Source organism: Gouania willdenowi, chromosome 16 (genome assembly GCF_900634775.1).
Source record: "Gouania willdenowi chromosome 16, fGouWil2.1, whole genome shotgun sequence".
Classification (NCBI taxonomy): Eukaryota; Metazoa; Chordata; class Actinopteri; order Blenniiformes; family Gobiesocidae; genus Gouania; species Gouania willdenowi.
In genome coordinates, this window is record NC_041059.1 from 13123260 (window position 1) to 13143177 (window position 19918).

General features: G+C 40.3%; 1 protein-coding gene across 2 annotated transcripts; it reads right to left on the reverse strand.

The window, feature by feature from the left end:
• Positions 1-1206: 1206 nt before the first annotated feature.
• On the reverse strand, positions 1207-19306 carry zbtb7b (zinc finger and BTB domain containing 7B). 2 transcript variants are annotated; one of them, XM_028470097.1, is made up of 5 exons: positions 18818-19306; positions 17175-17271; positions 15134-15333; positions 3728-4797; positions 1207-3637 (listed from the first exon to the last, which is right to left on the reverse strand). In XM_028470097.1, the coding sequence occupies exons 3-5, from the start codon at positions 15203-15205 to the stop codon at positions 3031-3033; spliced, it is 1749 nt and encodes a 582-aa protein (XP_028325898.1). In that variant the 5' UTR covers positions 15206-15333; positions 17175-17271; positions 18818-19306; the 3' UTR covers positions 1207-3030. The 2 variants fall into 2 exon arrangements, with proteins under 2 accessions (XP_028325898.1, XP_028325899.1); XM_028470098.1 differs by lacking the exon at positions 15134-15333 and having other exon boundaries at positions 18818-19304.
• Between the last annotated feature and the right edge of the window lie 612 nt (positions 19307-19918).

Below are 19918 nucleotides of genomic sequence, written 5' to 3' on the forward strand. Positions count from 1 at the left end.
TCATTGCACACATGCTGAGGGATGATGGGAGTGGAGGAACCTCTGAGCCTCTTACTGTCCTCACAGCAGAGAGTGATACGTGCCTTCATGTCTCTCGAACGTCAGAAAACTTTCCAATAACACAAGATTAAGTCCCTACATTTGTTTACTAGTCTCCATAGAGAAAACAGTTGCCAACACTTGTTGGCCCTCCTGAAAAACGGGGAAGGGGGGAGTGTGGAGCGCCTCACGATTCTACATATTGCAGCTTTAAATGATCATTAATTAATTGAAAGACATGTATTCACGCTATAGAATGGCTTTAGTTGCCAAACATGTGATATTCATTAAGTCTTTAAGTCTATTAGACCAAAGATGAAAAATAAGCAGACTTAATCAGAACTTAACCTATAGGCAAAGTGACAGTAAACTTTCCAGTTTAATGCTGCCTAATTAAGATTAAAAAATAATTAAAATGAGGCTGAGAGCATTAGGCTGATCACAAGGAAACATATTAGGAGTTTCTTTGTTCTCAAATCCATCAATGATTGGTAAAACAATGCAGTAATATGTCAACAGTTCTAATCCCAAAATCCCTGTTTGGGTTTACATATAAAGCAACCTTCAACAGAGTATTGGGTTTAGACTACAACACTTGTCCACAAGAGGGCAGCCACTCACCATATACAATATTCCTCATTCTTCAAAGATAAAATTAGCTAAGAGAGACAAATATAAAAATGTCTTCAACAGATTTCGTGACTTATTTAGTTTGAAATGGTAATGTTTTGTATGATTCATTTGTCTTCCGGGTCTGTGGTTCCTGACCACATTGAGTCGCTCTTCATCCTGTAATTTATTTATTTACTCTTGCATCATCTGAAGAGGTGAAGGCAGACGGTTGGTCACCTCTACAGTCTGGGTCTTTTTTTACTTCTCACTACAGCCTATTGTTAATTGAGGCTTTTAAAAATGTAGTTTGGATCCTGGTTGGAAGAAAGTTATTCCAAAAGAAGAAACTCAAGCTTAGATATGTTTATTTTCTTAAATGGACGGAAAAAAGTGGAAATTAATTTATAGATCTGAGAATGTCCACTAAAAACTGAAAAACAAACATGTATCCCTGATAGTTGGGGTGTGTTCACACAAACTGAACCCCCCCACCCCCAAAGTCCCTTCACCGAGAACACGAAACAGCTCGCACAAAATCACTCATTTCAGCCGACATTAGTTAACCCTCATCCATTCATTTATTCATTCACGAAGCCCTGATGAGGAACACCCTTCATGCACAGGGCCAACTGTCATACTGTTGTTCCAGTAGGACTGGTTCCAGTAAGGCCAGTAGCTAATTTTCACTACTGTTATTTCCGGGTTTGATTCATTGATCCATCTTCAACATTTAAAGAAACAATACAAAAAAAATCTATAAAATTCATGATTTTCAAGCCACTGGTATCACCCCACAACGCCAGTTTGATTCCACAATCACAGAGTGCACTGCTCAAGATTTCCTGAGAAGAGTTGCAGCATCAATCAAACTAAGGCAACTTTACCCCAACATCATATGTACAACTACACATCTGCACCAACAGGCTGGAGGAAGAATGTGTACATGGGTTTTCAAAACCTATTATCCAGTAAATCACAACCTTGAATGGTACAGAGAGTGTTTAAGGTCAGACAATAAAGGTCAAGACAAAAAAAAAAAAAAGCTTGAAGCTCTTAAAATTCATAGTGCAAATACATTGGACATAAAAACAAACAAAGAGCAGATAGTGCACACAAGACCAGATAAGCACAAGTGATTATGCAAGACTGCTTTTTTTTTAGAAAAAGAGAAATACAGCTGCTGTCATTCAAATCCATCGTTGTTTTGTTCCAACTTACACCCCAAAGAAAAGCTCACGTTCTGTTCAAGAGAAAGAAGCAGAAATATGTTTTGGTCGAAGATTGATAAACTGAAAGATTAATGGCTATTTTTAAACATGTTATGGCTAATTTAGCAGACACACAATGCAGTAACATACACTACGCTACCATACATGTTGAGTTAGCAACAGAAACGCACACTCAGGTGTCAGTTTGTGTTTGTGGAACATGGGACTTTGCCATGTTCCCTTCTCTTTTCTCCTGAGCTGGAATGTGGCAGAGGCTTTACAAACCTGACAAGGTTCAATGTGCAAAGAATGCATTAAGGGAAGACGAGCTTTAAGTAGAAGATTTCACCCACAACGTCAGCTAGCATTTTGTTAGACTTTGATGAGGAATCGATAATCTGTCCAACCTTGTGTTGTCTCATATAATTAATTCAGAAGAAGGATCGGAATAAATATCAATAAATAAATAAATACAGTAAAGGAGCACATCTTTGTTCATCCCCTCACCATTTTCCCCCATAGAACCCAAATGAGTGCATGGAAACATTGATTAGCATCAATTTTTTACCCATCGTTTGTCTCTTAATAAAGAAAACCCTGAAACGCTCAGATAGAAAAGCAGATTGTTTTTACATGGCTAGAAAACAGTTGGAAAGAATCGTCTCATTAGACTCAACATTGGCTACAACCTGTAAGAAAAAACCAAAGATCTTTGGTCCAAGTACCAAATTACTGCAACGATCCAACAGACTAACTAAAAGAGAATGGATTCCGACATCATACAAAAAGACAGTACATAAGAAAATAGCTTCTTGTTATCTAGAATATATTATTAAATTGCACCGGAATCAAAAATAGGTTCAACTATAATCCTATAAAATCCTCTTTGTACTACAGCCCTGAATCTTAGTTTGCATAGTGAAGAACCGTCCCAACACCCACATGCTCAAGACTCATCAGCCCCGAACGAAAGCTCAAAAGAAAAGATAATTTTAAACACAAACAAAAGTCGAAAGCCAACAACAAAAGGAAAACAATTTAAAAAATATAATTTAACTTTTTAAGTGCTCTCTTTAAGTCCAGCCACCTGAGCTTTTTTTTGTTTTGTTTTGTTTATTCTCTGGATGCTTTTCCAGATACACCAGCATTCACACTAGCACACAACCCTCCACTATTCTTCTTCTTCTACTTCCGCATCGCCATTTTCCTGCTCTTCTTCAGGCCACTGCTCACGCTGCCCTACTGGAGAGTCAGGTCTTTGTGGATTGTCTCCTCCTCGCATTTCCAACTCTCGCAAGAAGAACTGTGGGTAGCCGGCAAGCCTGTGGGGCCCGAGCTGAGCCATGAGGGCCAGAGACCGCTCTCTCTCTGCATTGCCCATAAATATCAGTGAAGGACCGGCACCTGACCCACCGCCACCCTCCAGCGCCGCCCGGGTAAGAAAGCCAGAGGTGTGGGCCTGTAAGGACAGAGCTTCCAGAGGGTTGGACCGTTTCACCCCATCAGCATCCATCCTTCCATCCTCTATCAGCTCAGACCCTCTTCGGGGGCGGCGTGTGCGCAGCTCCAGGCAGCTGTGACCTTTGTGGTGCCGCTGAAGATGATCTTCTCGGGCGAAGGCCTTGTGGCAGTGTGGGCACTCAAAGGGCCGAGCTCCACTGTGGAGGGAGAGGTGATTCTTAAGGTCGTACGAGTGGAGGAAGCGGGCAGGGCAGTGAGGGCAGGAGTACGGCCGCTCGCCCGTGTGTTTCCTCATGTGGATCTTTAACTTATCATTGCTTTAAAGAAAGAGGAGAAAAGACTGAATGAGTAACACGACAAATAAGTTAACACATTTACATTAAAGTCGCACTTGTAAGTTACTGTACCGAGTAAAGCGGACTCCACAGGCAGAGCACTGGAAGGGTTTCTCTCCAGTGTGTGTCCTCATATGCCGGGGCAGCTTTCCTGCACCATGGATGATCTTCTGGCAGACAGGACACTGCTGTGGAGTTTGAGACTTTCTTTTCCTCCCACCTGCCCCTACAGAAGAAGCTGTACTTTGATCAGTTCCCGGGGTCGATATGGAGGCGCTCCCAAGCAACACCCCGTTATCGCCAAAACTCTCCATCTCATCATCCTCAGACAGCTTGTCCTTGGGGGAGGGAACTGGTGGTGGGTGGGCAATACGAGGTCGCTCTGTCAGCCAGTGATGGAGCCCTCCATTTAGAGTGGCACCCCGGCCTGGCTCTTTGATTGCCCTGGGGTCCCCGTTCTGCCTGTAATTGAGGTACAGCTCCTCCTGCTCCGGGCTGGGAGGTCGGGTGGAGGACAGGGAGCGATGGCTGTCAGATGCAGGTGAAGGATATGAGACTGGAGAGGCAGGAAGTGGATTTAAAGGTGAGGAGTTGGGATTTAATCCGATTTTCTTCATTTTCTTTCTGTCCATTTTTCTCCTTGACGCTTTCTCGATTCCACCCCCCGTTAAGCTCTCTGCCACCTTCGGGCTGTGTTGACTCGCCTGCTCATCTGCCACCTCCCCCTCCGTCGACAACCCCAGGATGTCTTTACAGGCATCAGCCACACACTGAATTCCCAGAAGCTGAGCGCCTCGCAGAACATCTTTCATGCCAGAGCTCGGGATCGTCAGCGTGGCAGTGTAGGCAAACTCTAGCAGTGCGTCCAAAGCGTCGGGCGCCACGCAGTCCAGCTGGCAAACACTGAAACCGCCGCCACCTTCACCGCAAGCCCCCTGATCAGCTCCAAACAACCGGCGGAAGTAGAGACTAACAGCGGCCATGACGGAGCGGTGCGTGGGATATCGAGCCCCGCGGGAGGTCAGGGTGAGGTCACATAGAAGCCCAGTCCTCCTCTGGTTGTTGAGGTGGGACAGGAGCTCATTGCTGTGCTCCGGGAAGGGGATCCCAATCAGACCGTCCTCTCCTGGAGACATTGCTACCTGAATCAAAGAAAGGAAGGATCAGCTATGTAATGGTTCTGAGCACTAAGCAAAATACAACGTAACCGTTTTTCAAAATCTACTGTACCTCAGATTTCACAAAAGATCTGTTTAAGGTTAGCGACCTAAAATTTATTAAACATTTTCTATCAGAGAGAGTCAGCAGTAATTACTGTGACTAACAGACTCCTTTACACAAGGAATGGTTTCTTCATTCAAGATTACTTGGTGTTGACTTTGAATTAGAATTGTCAATGACAGAGCATATAAATATGATGTCAGAAAGAATATAACAAACTCATCTAAACAAGGAAGATAGGACACTAAAAGCTTAATCGTATTAATGTGGAGAGGATACAGTGTTATGCAATTGGCTGTGGCTCTGTCATACCTTAAGGCCGGTAGGTTAATTTGGTAAAAAGGTTTATTGCATTACCCGATCAATGTAAAGACCTACAGAAGACAAAGAAGTAAAAAATGCAAAGTAGGGAGTGACGGGTGAGATGATGAAAGGGGCAGAACCAGCAACAGAATGAGGAAGAGAAGACACTAAATTTATTTATAGCTTTGCCAACGCTGAGATTATGACATGTGGATTTTATGCATTACTTATTAGTAACACCTTTGATACGTCAGAAGCTGCAAGTTCAATTGAGTGGATTACAATCAAAGCTTTTGCAGTAAAAAGCAGAGTAATAAAATGAGCATTCTTTATTTCCTTGTGAGGTAAAACTTTGCCCCTCAGTAATCAGACCCACCTCCACCCTTTGTTGGATCCCTGAGCTCGCACCTTACCCTGTCCACAAGGTCGACAATATCCTTCACACACCTGAACAGACAAGATTTTCCACAAACAACTCACCCTCCAGGTTCCCCCTCCCTGCCCTGTTGTGTCCCTCCCTTAGCAACTGGCAGCCCCCTGGCCATCCAATAACAGAGTTCACACTGTGCCCAGAGGGCTCTGCACAACAACAGCGCATCCACCCGACTAACCTGCTCCAAAACACACCCTATTAAACACACAAATTAGCATTGAAACACACACACACACACTCAAAGATGCACACATTGCGTGCCAATCTGTACACCCATCACCCTCCATTGTTTAAACCAACCCGTTGGGTGACCATCTTAAGCCTTAGTCTATTTAAGACTCATAAGTAAAACTCCACCCTTACAGCAATTAAAAGAAACTGCTGCACAGTAAATCAAATACTTTAAATGCACATATTATCCAACAAAGACTTCTCAAAGCCTCCGATCTATCTAAGGGAAAGCAAACCTTGCAGGAGGTCTTAAATGTTTTTTTATAAGTCTCATCTTCATGAATATTGAGATGGGGAGCATCATAAGCCTTCTGCTGAGCTGCATGACTGTATGATGAACCAGTTAGAGTAAAGAGTGCTAAAGACTGACCTTAGGCTCCTTTGTTGTAAGACCATTTGTACACACATTTCCAACTAAATATTCCTTAAAAACAACAAAAGTTAATTTATATTGCTTCTGTTTGTAGACTCATGGTTCTTGACAACGGATGCACAGCTTGTTCTTGGTTGTGAAACAGTAGATGAGCATAAACCATGACATGAGGCTAATCCACATAATGGCATTCTCTCCAAAAAAAATTTTTTAATAGGCAAGTTTAGCATTATAGGTTTAGGAGAGGTGAAGACTTCCTTAGGACTTTATCTAAAGTCTGACATGGTTTGAGAAACAGGGCAATGACGAACCAATCTTTTTGAAAAGAGGGGATGTCACAACACACCATCCTCAATGGGGGTGACGCACATGCATATGGGTGAATGTGTGTGTCAGGGATTGTGTTAGCTTGTAAGGGACTGTGTCCAGTTCAGGCACCCTTTTGCCAACAGTAAGATTGTGCCCAAAACAATGGATGATCACTTTTAGTCATCAGTTCATACTGTAAACAAGTGTTTATTTCTCACATTATCATTTAAAAACAATGAGAAAATATTGAATATACAGAAGAATGTGGAAAAATAGAATGAGTCCAGAGGAAAGCTGCAGTCAGTCAGTCTCTGTAGGCCAAAGTACACAAAGTGGCCTTCATGATAAACTGCTTAATGTTGTGTTCTACATCAACAACATGGGTTTTGGATAAGATTACTTTAAGTAATGAACAGTATCTTAATGTCTGATTAAAGAAAAATAAAGCAGGTCCACAAAAAAAGAGGCAAGAAGTCTTTTTCAAAACACAAAGGAAAAAGACAAGGTTGAGAAGTGGGCAGAGTTTGTGGTTTCACTTTTAGCCTTTCGCAATTTCAATTTGCGCATGCGGCGATTTGCTTTACGTCACGGGGTCATTTGTGATAAACAGAGCGTCTCTCCCTCTGACTTGGATGCAGTCAGAAAGTTAGGAAATAAAAAGGAGAAGAAAAGGGTCAAGTTGTTTTGCCGCAGGTGTCACGTTCAATTTGTGCAAGGTTCCATGTTGTTTCACAGTAGTCTTGTTGTTTGACTTTGAAGCAGTGTCATTCATTTCTACATGCATTTTTAAGATGACAAGAGGATAAGCAAGGACATGTCATACGTTTTAAGTGGTCAAACGTACTGCTTAACAGGCTAGATCTGTGCTACATAAACATGATGTAACCAGTGATAACCAGTAAACGTGGGAGGATATATCTTGCAACAAGACATCGCCGCCATGATATTAGAACAAAACAAGATAAATCCACAAGATCTAACACACTACACATTGTTGTGGTTTGTTTGTATTTGGTTATATTCCTATTGAGTTGACAAATAAATATGTCCAGAGTTAAAGTCCAAGTAAAAGCATGATTTTTCTTTGTCTTTTTTCAAAAATATTGGATTGTGAACTCAGTGAATCGTCCCAATGCTAATAACCAGTGTTTCTTCCACACACACTAAGAAAATTTTGTGTCCAGACACGTAATGTTTCAATTGTAGTCTAAAGTCATGCTTTGGATACTTTTATTTACAGTTAAAAAGCAGTCACCTTTGTTCAGTAAAATCCTAGAAACTATCGATTAACACAATCATGAAATTTAAATGCTACTTTACAAAGTTTAGAAGTGATTAAATGTGTGCGGATCACAGTGTTTTCAGGAGGCCTTTGTAGCTTTCCTTCTCCTGGAGCTCAGCTTGTGGCGTTGATGCCGGAAGAGCAATGATTTCAGATGGCTGCGATGCAGCAAACATGATGGTAACATAAATGTTTCATTTCTGTGCGTTACTTTTGATTTTGTTTTGGAAAAAAAATATTTAATGCTGGAACTTTACTCCCTACTTACAGACACGCACTCAGACCAAGTCTCGTACAAAACCTCTCCAAGCTTGTGTTTATCACAAATAATGAAAGGGTCTTTTTCCTGACAACAAGAAAATGGTGAGTTACTGAACACTCACACAGAGTTGCATTGTGTCAAACTGCACACTGCTTTAACACCCCCCCCCCCCTCAATCTTTTTTTTGTCAGTATGTTTTTGCTGTGTGCCAAGGACAAGTCTGTTGAATCATGTCACACATTGTACCAAATCAGAGCACATACAGATACCACGTACAGATGTGGTCTTTTACGCAAACTTTTAGATCACAAAATATCAAAACAAAAAACTATTTTCTCAAACTGTTCCATGCTTTAAAAATGTCTGCAAATCCAAGTGTTCCAAAGATTTTCTCTTTAAATATTTGTCTTGCATTTCTTTCCTTTCTGCCGTCACCTCCATCAATGATGTCACCTCTGAAGTCAAAATGTACAATTGAAATAATTGGACCCTTAACTGTCTTCAATGTTATGTATTGCAAACATGCAGAGATCCTCAATCCTCAAAACGTATCCCAAGAAACAAAAAACAGCAAAGCATCTTAAGACTATTACTAATTATTTTTAGTAAGGAGGAATATGGGAACTTACTGCAGCATTTCTGTTGACAGGTTTGTGTGAAGGCCAGGAAAACAAAGGTGGCTGCTCCACACAAAGATTAGAACTCCACAGAAAACCTTGCGTACAGAATTCACCATCTATACAATGAATTCTAACTGCACACACTCTTGTGCTTGTGTTTACTGGAACTAAAGCTTTTAGTTTTATTTTTAGGGCGCTCATTTTCCATTGAAGCCAGTGTGTTTTCCCAGTCCACCTCAATTATATCGGGCTCCAGCTCTAAAGGAGGAAAATATGACTTTATAGTCATAAAAACCCCTCTGAGGGGAGAAATGGCTTTTCATATTCTGATGTCAGATGTTTTCCAGAAAGGTCCCGTGCATTTGTGACTGAGTGTGTTGTGTGAGTATAAGGCTCTTTCTCAGTAAAAGTTCAATCTTAAAATTCACCAGGAGGGAATATGAACTCAGTAGCTCTGGTGGGTATGATTAGAAAGTTACCTAAATTGCTAGACATAACTATAAAATGGTTTACCTCAAAGGCATGGATGCATTATAGAATTAGTATAAAATGAGAGTACAGTGAATATACTGTATATATCCTAGAGTATACATAACTTGATTGAGAACACAAGACCTTACTGCAAAGATATTTGCTTAAAACTATTACCTGTGAAGATAAAATCAAGCTCACACAACATACTGAAAACCACAATGTTGCCAGAACTAAAAAAAAAAAATTAAGGCAATCAATTTTTTTAAAGCTGCTATCCAGAGTTTCTGAAAAACGTCTCGACGTCCTGCCCTAAACAGCCTCACTTCCTCCCCCTGCCTCTGCCAATCTACCAGAAGCCACGCCTCTACTTTTCTGCATGCGGAACATAATTGGGTCGCATTGATATAGGTCTATGGGTCAGGTAAGAGCCAAAATCCTATTTAGCTGTTTACTGTTGTGATGCGCTGCCTTGTTTCCGTGCACAGTTCCGCATTCACTTTAATTGACAGGAAGTCAAAGCCTATTGGCTAGGCGATCCCAGCACTCGTTTCCATTTGTATTGGGGTCTATAGGACAAAGGCGGGACTTGTATACGGTGACGCAAACCATAGTAAAAGACTTTCAAAAGAAACATACATAAACATAGATGTCTCAGAAACTCCAGAAATCAGCTTTAAGTTGATAAACTCAAATGTCAAAATTTCCCAAAACTTAAACAGTTGGATGACTGGCTACTTGTACTTTTAAGTGCTATCTAAATAATCCCTATTTGAAACAACAGAAATAACAGGACTTTATCATTCTTAGCATGTAATTACTTAATTCTATTAAGTTGTACTTAAATTGTGTTTTTAAGTTATGCTTATTTATAAACAAATATAGCAAACAAATATCCATTTACTCAAAAAACATTAGTTACAATATTATGTTACACCAACTTGACATATACAAGTTAGTAGAACTTTTTTTAATAACTGAGTATAAACTGCTTAATCTATTTAATTACTTTGAATGTTCGGGTTTTTAAGTACAGGGTGGTACTGAGACGACGAGAAAGACGAGAGCCTGAGAATCAAGAAAATTAGGACTTTTACTCAAAATCATTCATACGTCTAACCTGAGTGATGTCCAAATAATACAAAGGAAAGCAGGTTTTTACTGACATTTAAAACCCCACCTCCACCTGCTCTGCCTCCCAACTACTCTCTCTGGATATAAGATTTGCATCCCACCAGGAGATATAAATACAGCTGCATCCAGGGAGGATTTGAATCAACATTTGAATTTGTCCAAGACCTGAGACATTAGCAGGACTTTTAGGAGCATCTCTTCCTGCAGCAGAAAGACGTTCATTCGTCTTTTAGCAACCAGCTGAATGGTTACCTTAGCTGTCCTTACTGTAACTGCTCTAAACTATGGTCCGTCTTTGTGCACGTGTGTGCACGCGTGTGTGTGTGTGTGTGTATAAAGTGTAACACTTGAACACGGCCTAGTCTTAGCTCCAAGAACACAATGCATTATTCATTAGGCTGACAGCGCAGAGGCCCTTATCCCCTCGCCCTCTCACACCACAAACTTCTACCTGGATCTATCAGAGCAGTGAGTTTGCATGCTAGCGCTGAAAACCAGTGTGAATTTGCAGCAGGATTATCACATCATCAGCAAGAGCAGCAAAGGCCCAGAAGTAGTGCTGCACAATTATTAAACAATAAAACAATGATTTGACCAGTTAGGAACATTTACAAATGTATCATTGTGATAGCATAACTTAACATACAACAAGGTTAAATGCAAAGATTGTTCAACTATGGGATTCTGCAGTGTTTCTCAACCTTGGGGCCTGGAGCTTGAATGGGGTCACCTGAAATGTCAAGTAATTGATAAAACAAAACAACAAAAAAACTAATTACAGAATAAAAATGTATTTTCAAATGTTGTAATAATTATTCTTTTACAAATTAAAAAAACAATCTTAAGCAACTAACTTTCACTTTGTCAAATATAAATCTAGTTAATATTAATTGTAAATTGCAGTATAAAAATATCTGAGTTGACACAACTTGTTACTAACACTGTTAGCTCTGTATTTGTAGTACAGTATATAACAAACTTGAACAAAAACTAAATATAGAAAAAAAAAAGTCTTTGGGGTTCCATTATATGTGTTGAGCGTGTGCCTGCGTCTTCATGTGTTAATGCACTCAAAGGTCATTTACTCTCCATAAACCGCAGACGAACTAGAAATAGTACAAACAACTTCAGTTTCTTTTTAACATTAACAAAACTTAACTCTTCTCGTTCTTTCTTTGAAAGAAAATGATATAAAGGTATTGGAAAATTCAACATGATTTGTTAGAAGCTGCTGATTACTGAAGAGTGACAGTGATTTGGTTTTTTACAACATATTTAACATGTTTAGACTTGTTAGGAGCTTTACAAGTAGTACATGAGTAGTTGGACTTAATTAGATAGAGGAATTGTGTTAAACTGTAGCCTTTAGGGTAAATGTAAGATTCCTTTGCTCTCTGACTTCACATGGAGTGTTGGTTTGAGCTGAATTAGTTCAAAGTCTATTAAAAATGTTCATTTGTAACTTATTCCTTTATTTTCATAGCATTTAACCTTAAAACCTTTTTTTTTTTTAACGATATACATATTGTACAACATTGAAGACATTTTTAAGGATTGCATAAAGATCACCACAAAAGACAAACTGAAAAGATTTTTTGCGGAGATGAAAAAGAGCAAAACACACATGTTAGTAGAATTCCCCAAACTATGCACAATAAGTGAGTAAAAAAGTCAGGAGTGACTGAGTAGGCAGGGAGTGGGTGTAGTGTAGTGTAGTGACAGTGAAAGACAAAGCAGCAGAGAGGGGAGGTTAAGGACAGGAAAATCTAGTCTCAGCTCCGAACAATCAGTGTTAGCGAAGAGACATGAAACAAGAGCGGACAAGGTTCAGTTACAGGGGGAGACAGAAAAAGACATGGGAGAAGAAGAGCATGACTCCTGGACGACTAACTGAACATGTGCACGTCTCCACAAAAAGAAACTGTGCAGGTGCGTGCTGTGCTGGAAGCCACTTCTGTCACTGACATCAACACACACACATACACAGATGTGAGGGGGGGGGGGGGGGGGTTGGGGGTGCTGAGCAAGTGGTTTCATAATACTCTCTTCCCCCCTTGTACAGTTCTGATTCTGCTCAGCAGTTTTTGACCCTGCACACCAAGCAGGGTGTGTTAACACAGCTGGAGCCTTAAGGTGTGTGTGTGTGTGTGTGAATCTTTAACTGCATCCTGTAACTCCTAATCATAATGGCGGCTTTTATATCAGACACCATGTTTGACGTTGATCAATATTACATGTAGCTGCACTGTATAGTCTCTCTAGTAAAAACTAAATTTTTGTGAGATCATTAACAAAGCTAGTTACATATGCAACTTTATTCAAAATAAAACATGTCTACCGTATTTTCCCAGATTGACTATCCCAATCAAAAATGTGAACAAAACCGTACAATTGTTTGAACAGTCTGTTTATATAACAAAGAGATTGCTGATTATGAATAGGGGTGTCCCGATCCGATACTGATATCGGACAAAGGTGCATTATTAGCCAGAAAATGAATATCACAGATATAAGCACTCCAATAAAATGTTCGGCTCCAGCGATTCTATCCATAGGTGACTATAGTTCACACTCCAACAAAGTTTTTATTCAATTGTAGAATAATGCAGATATTATGTTTAAGGTTAAAATGTATGTAACCAATTGGTTAATAATAAATGGGTCAGTTTTTCTCATACCGACCGTTGCTGACTATTGTTCTCTGTTTGAGTAACATCACTTGATCAAGCCTTTTCTAACATTCCACACTACAAAATAAGTAATAAAAGTATGTATGATTCGTGCTGATATCGTATTGGATCAATGTCGGTATCGGACGATATGCAAGGCTGCAATATCGGTATTGTATCGGAAGTGAAAAAGTTGTATTTAGACATAATTATGAACATTAATATATAATTTCAATCATAAATTAAAATGTATTATAATAATTGTGATTACTCAGTGGCATAATTGTTAGCAGGACTGCTATAGTTATTCAGTTGCAGGTAGGTTATGCTAACAGTTATTCTATGCAAGCAGGTTTCCTTCATGTTGATGGTACTTAGCGTGAGATGCTTTGCTTTATGATCTTTCAATGTCTGCTTCCCCAGAATTCACCAAGTGTCCATATTCTAAAAATGTTGAGTCTTAACCTGTTCATATCAAGCCTATTGTTAATGACGTGTATGAAGGCGTCCAAAGCCTTGCTACATCAATGCTTACCAGGCTCTACTGCAAGTTGTGTGATTCAAAAAAGCAACTTTAGTCACATCTCCATTTCTCTGCTCGTTAGAACTCTACCGTCCTTGTCTGCATCTCTGTTAAACATCTAATGGTTCTCCTTTTGTGTCCTTTTTCTACATCTTAGGTTTTTTGGGGACAAAACACAAACAGTATCTGCAGTGAAAGTGGAAACCACTGAAGTGCAAGGCTAAAATGAAAGGATCAACTACAAACCAACAAAAAAGCATCTTGATTGCTTAAAAACACAAACATTGGAAGTGTTATGGTGGCTTAGAAGCTTATCTGATGGGTGAAAGGGTTGATGCACCTTTGCTTCTTCTTGAAAAAGCTTCGCTGCATTTGCAAATGAAATATATTCAAGCAAGTTTGTCAAACAGTGTTAACAAGTGTGAGTCTAAACAGCTGCTCTCTGATACAAATCATCTCCCACTAAGGAAGATGTTGCAAAAGCAGTGGACACACAAATGAATGCACAAACACGAGAGAAATTTCGTAAAAATAACTGATCCTGATCACTTAGTTTCCTCTTCCTGTATTCAGAGTATCGACCACGATCAAGAACTGATGGAGAGATAAACTAAATACAAACTCACGCTGAAGAAAGCACTACAAGTGAGAAATATTTTACCTGCCTAAATAATATTGATTAGACCATGACATGGTAAGGGGATTACTTTTTTTTTCCTTTTTTTAAATACAGTAAAAACATCTCAACTTTTTATTTATACAGAATGTGATTTAAAGTTAAATCAAAACAATGTTAAATCACTTCACATTTGGCTTTTGTATCTGAAAGTGTAGAAATGTTCAACAGAATAAGAATCACTAACTCATACTTTCATTTTATGTGGTGAATCTGCAGCAGGGCTGGAAGATATCGACCAAAACTCATAACTCTAACTAAAAAATATATATATATATATATATATGTATATATCAAAAAGGCTACAGTATATACAATATAAATCTCGATATTTTTAACTCAATAAAGTCTTACTAGAAAGATTTTAGATTAAATATGCTGATGCAAAAAATGCCACACGCACACATTTATTAACAAACAGCTGCACAATATGTGCCTTTTTCTCTTTTAAGGGACAGTACATGTGAGTGAGTTCTCTAGTGTGGCTTGTTTAGGGGAAGGTCTTAGGAAGCACTCCGTATGTGAGAATCAGCAATAGCAGCAACTCCTAAAATGAGCATTTTAATAAAAAAAATAAGTTATAGAACAGAATAAAATAGAAATCTCAATATATCGTGAATATTGATATATTGCCCAGGCCTAATGTTCATCAGCATAAAAAAGCTTTGATCCGCCTTAACTGTGAATAATTATAAACATTTTTTAGGACTATTTCTGAGTAATGGATACAACAAAAGCAACAACGGTGATGCAAATTTTGCAACACATTTTTTTGTTTATTCTGTCCCTTATTTGCTAATTCAATTCCAAACATTTTATCCCCAACTTCATGATACTCACCTGCTCAATACTGAAAAACAACTGCACTGCTTCTAGAACCCATTGGTCAACTCTCTTCTAGGTTTTCGCTTCTCCTCAAGCCTTTTATACATATGTTTAAACGCCATGCAAAAAGAGAAGTCGATACCTACTGCAAACTGGATACCACTGGGGTGTGGGCTGTGAGCTGGTGGTCGAGAGTAAAAGGAGGGACAGAAACTCATGACTGAAAAGAGGAAACGGCTGAAAAGAACTTCCTCTATCGACACAGAGTAGGGGGTAGTCTTAGCAGTGGTAGAGGCAGACGTTGTGTTGTGCAATGACCACTTCAATCAGGAGAACCAACAGACATCTATGGAGAGAAGTACTGATTTCATTCACCAAGTAAACTTTCAATCTTAAACGTACAAGATCGAGAACCTCACTTTCCTCTCTCTGCTTCAGTATGAAAAGGGGGAAATTGTGTGGACTGACATGCCCCAACTGAGGCATTTCCTGGAACTGGGTTTGTGTGTGTACATACAAGCACATCATCAGCGCCTGACAGACCACTGGCTGTCACTTCCCTCTTTGCCCACCAGTTCACAGCACATGGTAGTCAGCAGTCACAGTCCAGCAAGGCCAAGATCATATGATCTGTCACTCTTAATATTGTCCCACATCATTCAAACACAAATATCCATCAGACAACAATCTAAAATGTTTCCAAAGTCATTTAAGCTCATTTGTGCCATCCATCCATTTTCAGACCCTATCTCTGGCTCACGCTGGGCCCAAGGTGGGGGTACACCCTGGACAGGGTGCCAGTCCATCGCAGGGCAACACACAGACAAACAACCACTCATATTCACTCCTACGGGCAATTTCGAAACTCCACTCATTCTAACGGTCATGTTTTTGGATAGTGGGAGGAAGCCGGCGTACCTGGAGAAAACACACAATTGTGCACTCGTTTGATTAAATTAACTTTATTTAAATGATGGATTAAGCTGTTATTTTTGGTTTGAGGCTCTTTTTATGTTTTCGTAGGACTAGTATTGCGATTAGTGCAGGTGTGTTTTTAAAGATTAAAACTGTATTAATTTCATCTAAAAACTCCTGTCGCTTGTACAAGACTTTGTTAAAAAACCCATTCAAACACACGACAAGTAACCTAGAGGCACTTTCCCCTGCAAGTGGTTAAAAGTTTGCTCCTGAGGGGGTGAACATTGAAGCAAAAAGCTGCTCCAATAAGTCATTTTCCTTGTTTCAACCAGCAGGTTATTGATCAACACATTTCCAGGCTTGTGTTTGCAGCCTGTGACGTGATACTGATTTGATTGCTGCTGATAGATGTCAACATTGTGTTTTTATGTTTCATGTCATTAGACTGCCGCCATCAGCTCTGAAAATACACACAATGCTCGATCCATAGAAAGGGAAAGAAGTTTTTTTTTCAAGAAATCTTAATGGAAGCATCTGTCAGAATTGTATTTATTTATTTCAAATAGTGCTGCACAGCTACAAGGTTTTGCAAATATGGGACAGTGTGCATAGATGAAGACCAGTTCAAGCAACATTAGAAGCTTTAACCTCACAAAAACTTTGTATACAAGTTGGACATTTGTTTCTACCTGACATTGCTTGATAAACCATGAGCTGTTTAAAGGAAGTGTAAATTAATTGAGCAATAATGTTTTGATTTGTTTCAGCTTTTACTTTCCTCAAAAATCTATATTTTGTGTTGAGTGCGCATGAAAACATCACAAGATTATTTTTGGCTGAAGTCCGGTGCTCTCTTTAAAAGCTTGTTGGAGTTGGAGACCGTCTCCAGTAAGAAACCTCAGAGGAGTTAACTTCCAGGTTGCTGATCAATTATTTAGCAGGTTGACCACTTTATTCAGCTCCCATTCTTCAAAGAATGTTTTAAGAGACTTCAAGAGATGTAACTTCGGTTTGATGCTCACAATAGGCCTTACCTTGACAGCTAAAAAAAGACATACAACTGATCTGAGGCATGTGTAATATAAAGTCTTGCATGAAGTATATAGTACATAAAGTCAACTTTTCATTGTTTCTGCCACCAAAGAACATACAGTGACTTACAAACAGCTTCCTGGAACCAAACATTTTGGTTGCAGGACACAATCTGTATCACAGCTGGACTGACATTGTGACTGGCTTTGTGTTTACTGTACAAGGTGTCAAACCTACCTCCAGTCCATAAACTCATAGACAGGTGGGTGTCTGCTTTCTGTGTCTCTCTTGTTCAGCTCGTCTTCTCAGAGATCAGTGGAGGTCTAAAAAAAACCTGAAGAAAGAGGAGAGAGGTTCAACCTAAGTAATCAGTTATGTAACGCACACATACACCAAAGGCTGTGATGGAGAGGTGATACACTAATAAAGAAAAACAATGTAGCATGTAGCATTAGGTGATTCAATGCAATGAATGGAATTTGAATGGAATGAGGGGGCATCTTGTAAAAAGTAGCACTTGAATCCCACTTTAATAGCGTCAGAAAAGTTGGGGAAAACTGCATCATCAATAGGATGCAGCTAATTGAAGTGAAGACATTTTCATTTTCCAATTTTACTTTTTCACAAACGTTAAACATTTAGAGAATTTCCAAAAGGGAATGACAACATAGAAATATCAGAATAGTGCCAGGGGCAGCAAAAGCAGCATCTCTACAGAGATTTAACATGAACTTATAAAATGTTGGAGGTAAACTGATCCCTGTGTTACAGGCAGGCCTATATGCACAACAGTGCAGGACGGAGGTCATGTCAGGACAGCCAGAGCAGGGAAGAAGCACAGATGTCTAATTACATTGCAGACAAAGTAAGGGGGCAAACCGAACTGGCAATAAGAATCATTTGCAAAAGCCCTGATGGCTCCTCCATGTGTGGAGATCCCACTGTAGACAAGAGCGCTTTGGAGATCCCCAGTCACATGATGGTGCTATAATGAGGACTGAAGGCAATAGGAGAACAAAAAATAAAATAAAACACATTTTTCCTCTCTATGGTCATGAGAGCTATAAAAAAAAAAAAAGATATTTCCAGGGAGATCAAAAGGTTTCTCTGGTGAAGCCTGAAGGGGGGGGGACTGAGACTGCAGAGTGCAGCCTGCATGGGCACAAGATTGAACCACAAGCTGTGCCCAAGACAAGGAAACCAAACCCAAGCCAGTTGAGCTTGTTAGGCCGGTCTGTCAGAGGGGCGAGCCCCACACACACACACACACACACACACACACACACACACACACACACACACACACACACACACAGTCACAAGCCCACTGGCATGACAGCCACTGAGTGTGAGCACATCCTATTGTAACACAGGATTAGAATTAAATACTGGGTGCGCCATTGTGAGGAGGACGAGGATGATCATAATGGTCATAATGATGATGATGAGGAAGATGATGATTAACGGGCCACAGAGGGAGAGATCATTTAAGTACACGAGGTTAAACTCGCGCGGGCAGGTGATGTGCGTGAGAGCGCAGGTCGGGTTTTGGATGTCAGCCGGTGTTCTCTGCTATAATTAGCAGCTCCTGTCTCCACTGACAACACCGAGCAAACACGAATTAAAGCCTCCCCCCAGATAACGAGAGCAGAACCCGTCCCACGCACGTTAAATAGCATGTTTTAAAGAGTGAGCGGAAGAAGCGCGGAATGCCATCGAAAGTTATCGAACTGCTATGACGTGGTAGTGGTGGTAGTCCTCCCGTGACCTCGACCACAACAGGGAAGGAGAGAAGAAGCAGACATGCCGTGAGCACACACTCAGCCAAGAGTACAGAACTGCTGGTTCTGGTTCTGGTTCTGTCAGGGACAGACTGTTACCTGAGTCACCTGTCCCCGACGCGTCGCACCTGGCCGGTAGACCCACTTCCTGGAAGCTCCGCTGCACCCGGCTGTGACTTCTTTTTCTTCTTCGTTGACTATTTACGCAGATATCTTCTTCTGCGATTCCTCCGCGTCAAAGTTCGCCCACAAGGAGGATGGACCACCTCACGTCCTCCCGTATGCCAGCCCTCTGGCGGCGGTGACCCTCTGTGTGTCTGCTGGCCCACTCCGACAGTCCCAGCTCCTCCTTTCTGAGAACCAGGAAGCGGCTTGGCCTACTTACACCCAGCCGCGGATTGGCTCTGGTACAGTGCTGAAAAAGCCCGGCGGGCGGGCAGGGCGCAGGGAGGGACGACAGGGCAGAAGTGGTCCGGCTGTGGTGCGATAGGACAGGAGGAAGAGGAGGAGCAGGAGGATGAAGAAGAAGAAGAGCAAAGTTAGGGTCCTTGCTCCTCCCACTACTGTCTCCACAGGGCATCTGTGTGTGAAAGGTGGACAGAGAGGCTGATGGAGCTCTGACACTTTAGCTGTCAAAGTCTGATCCTGAACCTCCTGCAGGATGAGTGGCAGAGGTGTAAAGAGTAGATATATCCTACTCAAGTAGAAGTAATGTTACTTGATTGAAATTGTACTCAAGTACAAGTAAGTCATACATAAAATACTCAAGTACAAGCAAAAAGTAGCTCAATTAAATGGTACACAAAGTAAAAGTTATTAGTTACTGTCACCCCTCCACGTTTTTTTTTTTTTTTTTTTTTTTTTGTTGGTAATAAATCTTGCCACGGTTCCCTTGCATACAATAAACATCACATGTATAAACTTACAGTAAAAAGGGAAAGACCAAATCTTGCACAATTTTGAACTTATTGTATTTTCCACAAAGGCATTTGTGTAAAATAAAAGGTTTGTCAAAATGTACAACTATTTTTCAAATAAAATAACACCAATTAATTCAATTCAAAATAATAATAATAATAATAATAATAAAAATAAACATTTTCAGGCTCTAAGTATACAATTACATTTATGAACTCTAAAACAGTGCCATGCCAAATGTGTCATGTGGGTAATATAATTGGTAGAAACCCCAACCTGAAC

Excerpts from the sequence above, each read along its gene's own strand:
- zbtb7b (XM_028470097.1), bottom strand. The coding sequence starts at position 15,205 with ATGAGTTTCTGTCCCTCCTTTTACTCTCGACCACCAGCTCACAGCCCA. Across the intron at positions 4,798-15,133 it reads CCAGTGGTATCCAGTTTGCA|GTAGCAATGTCTCCAGGAGA; the intron begins GTAGGTATCGAC and ends TCTTTGATTCAG. Across the intron at positions 3,638-3,727 it reads TGTGGAGTCCGCTTTACTCG|CAATGATAAGTTAAAGATCC; the intron begins GTACAGTAACTT and ends CTTTCTTTAAAG.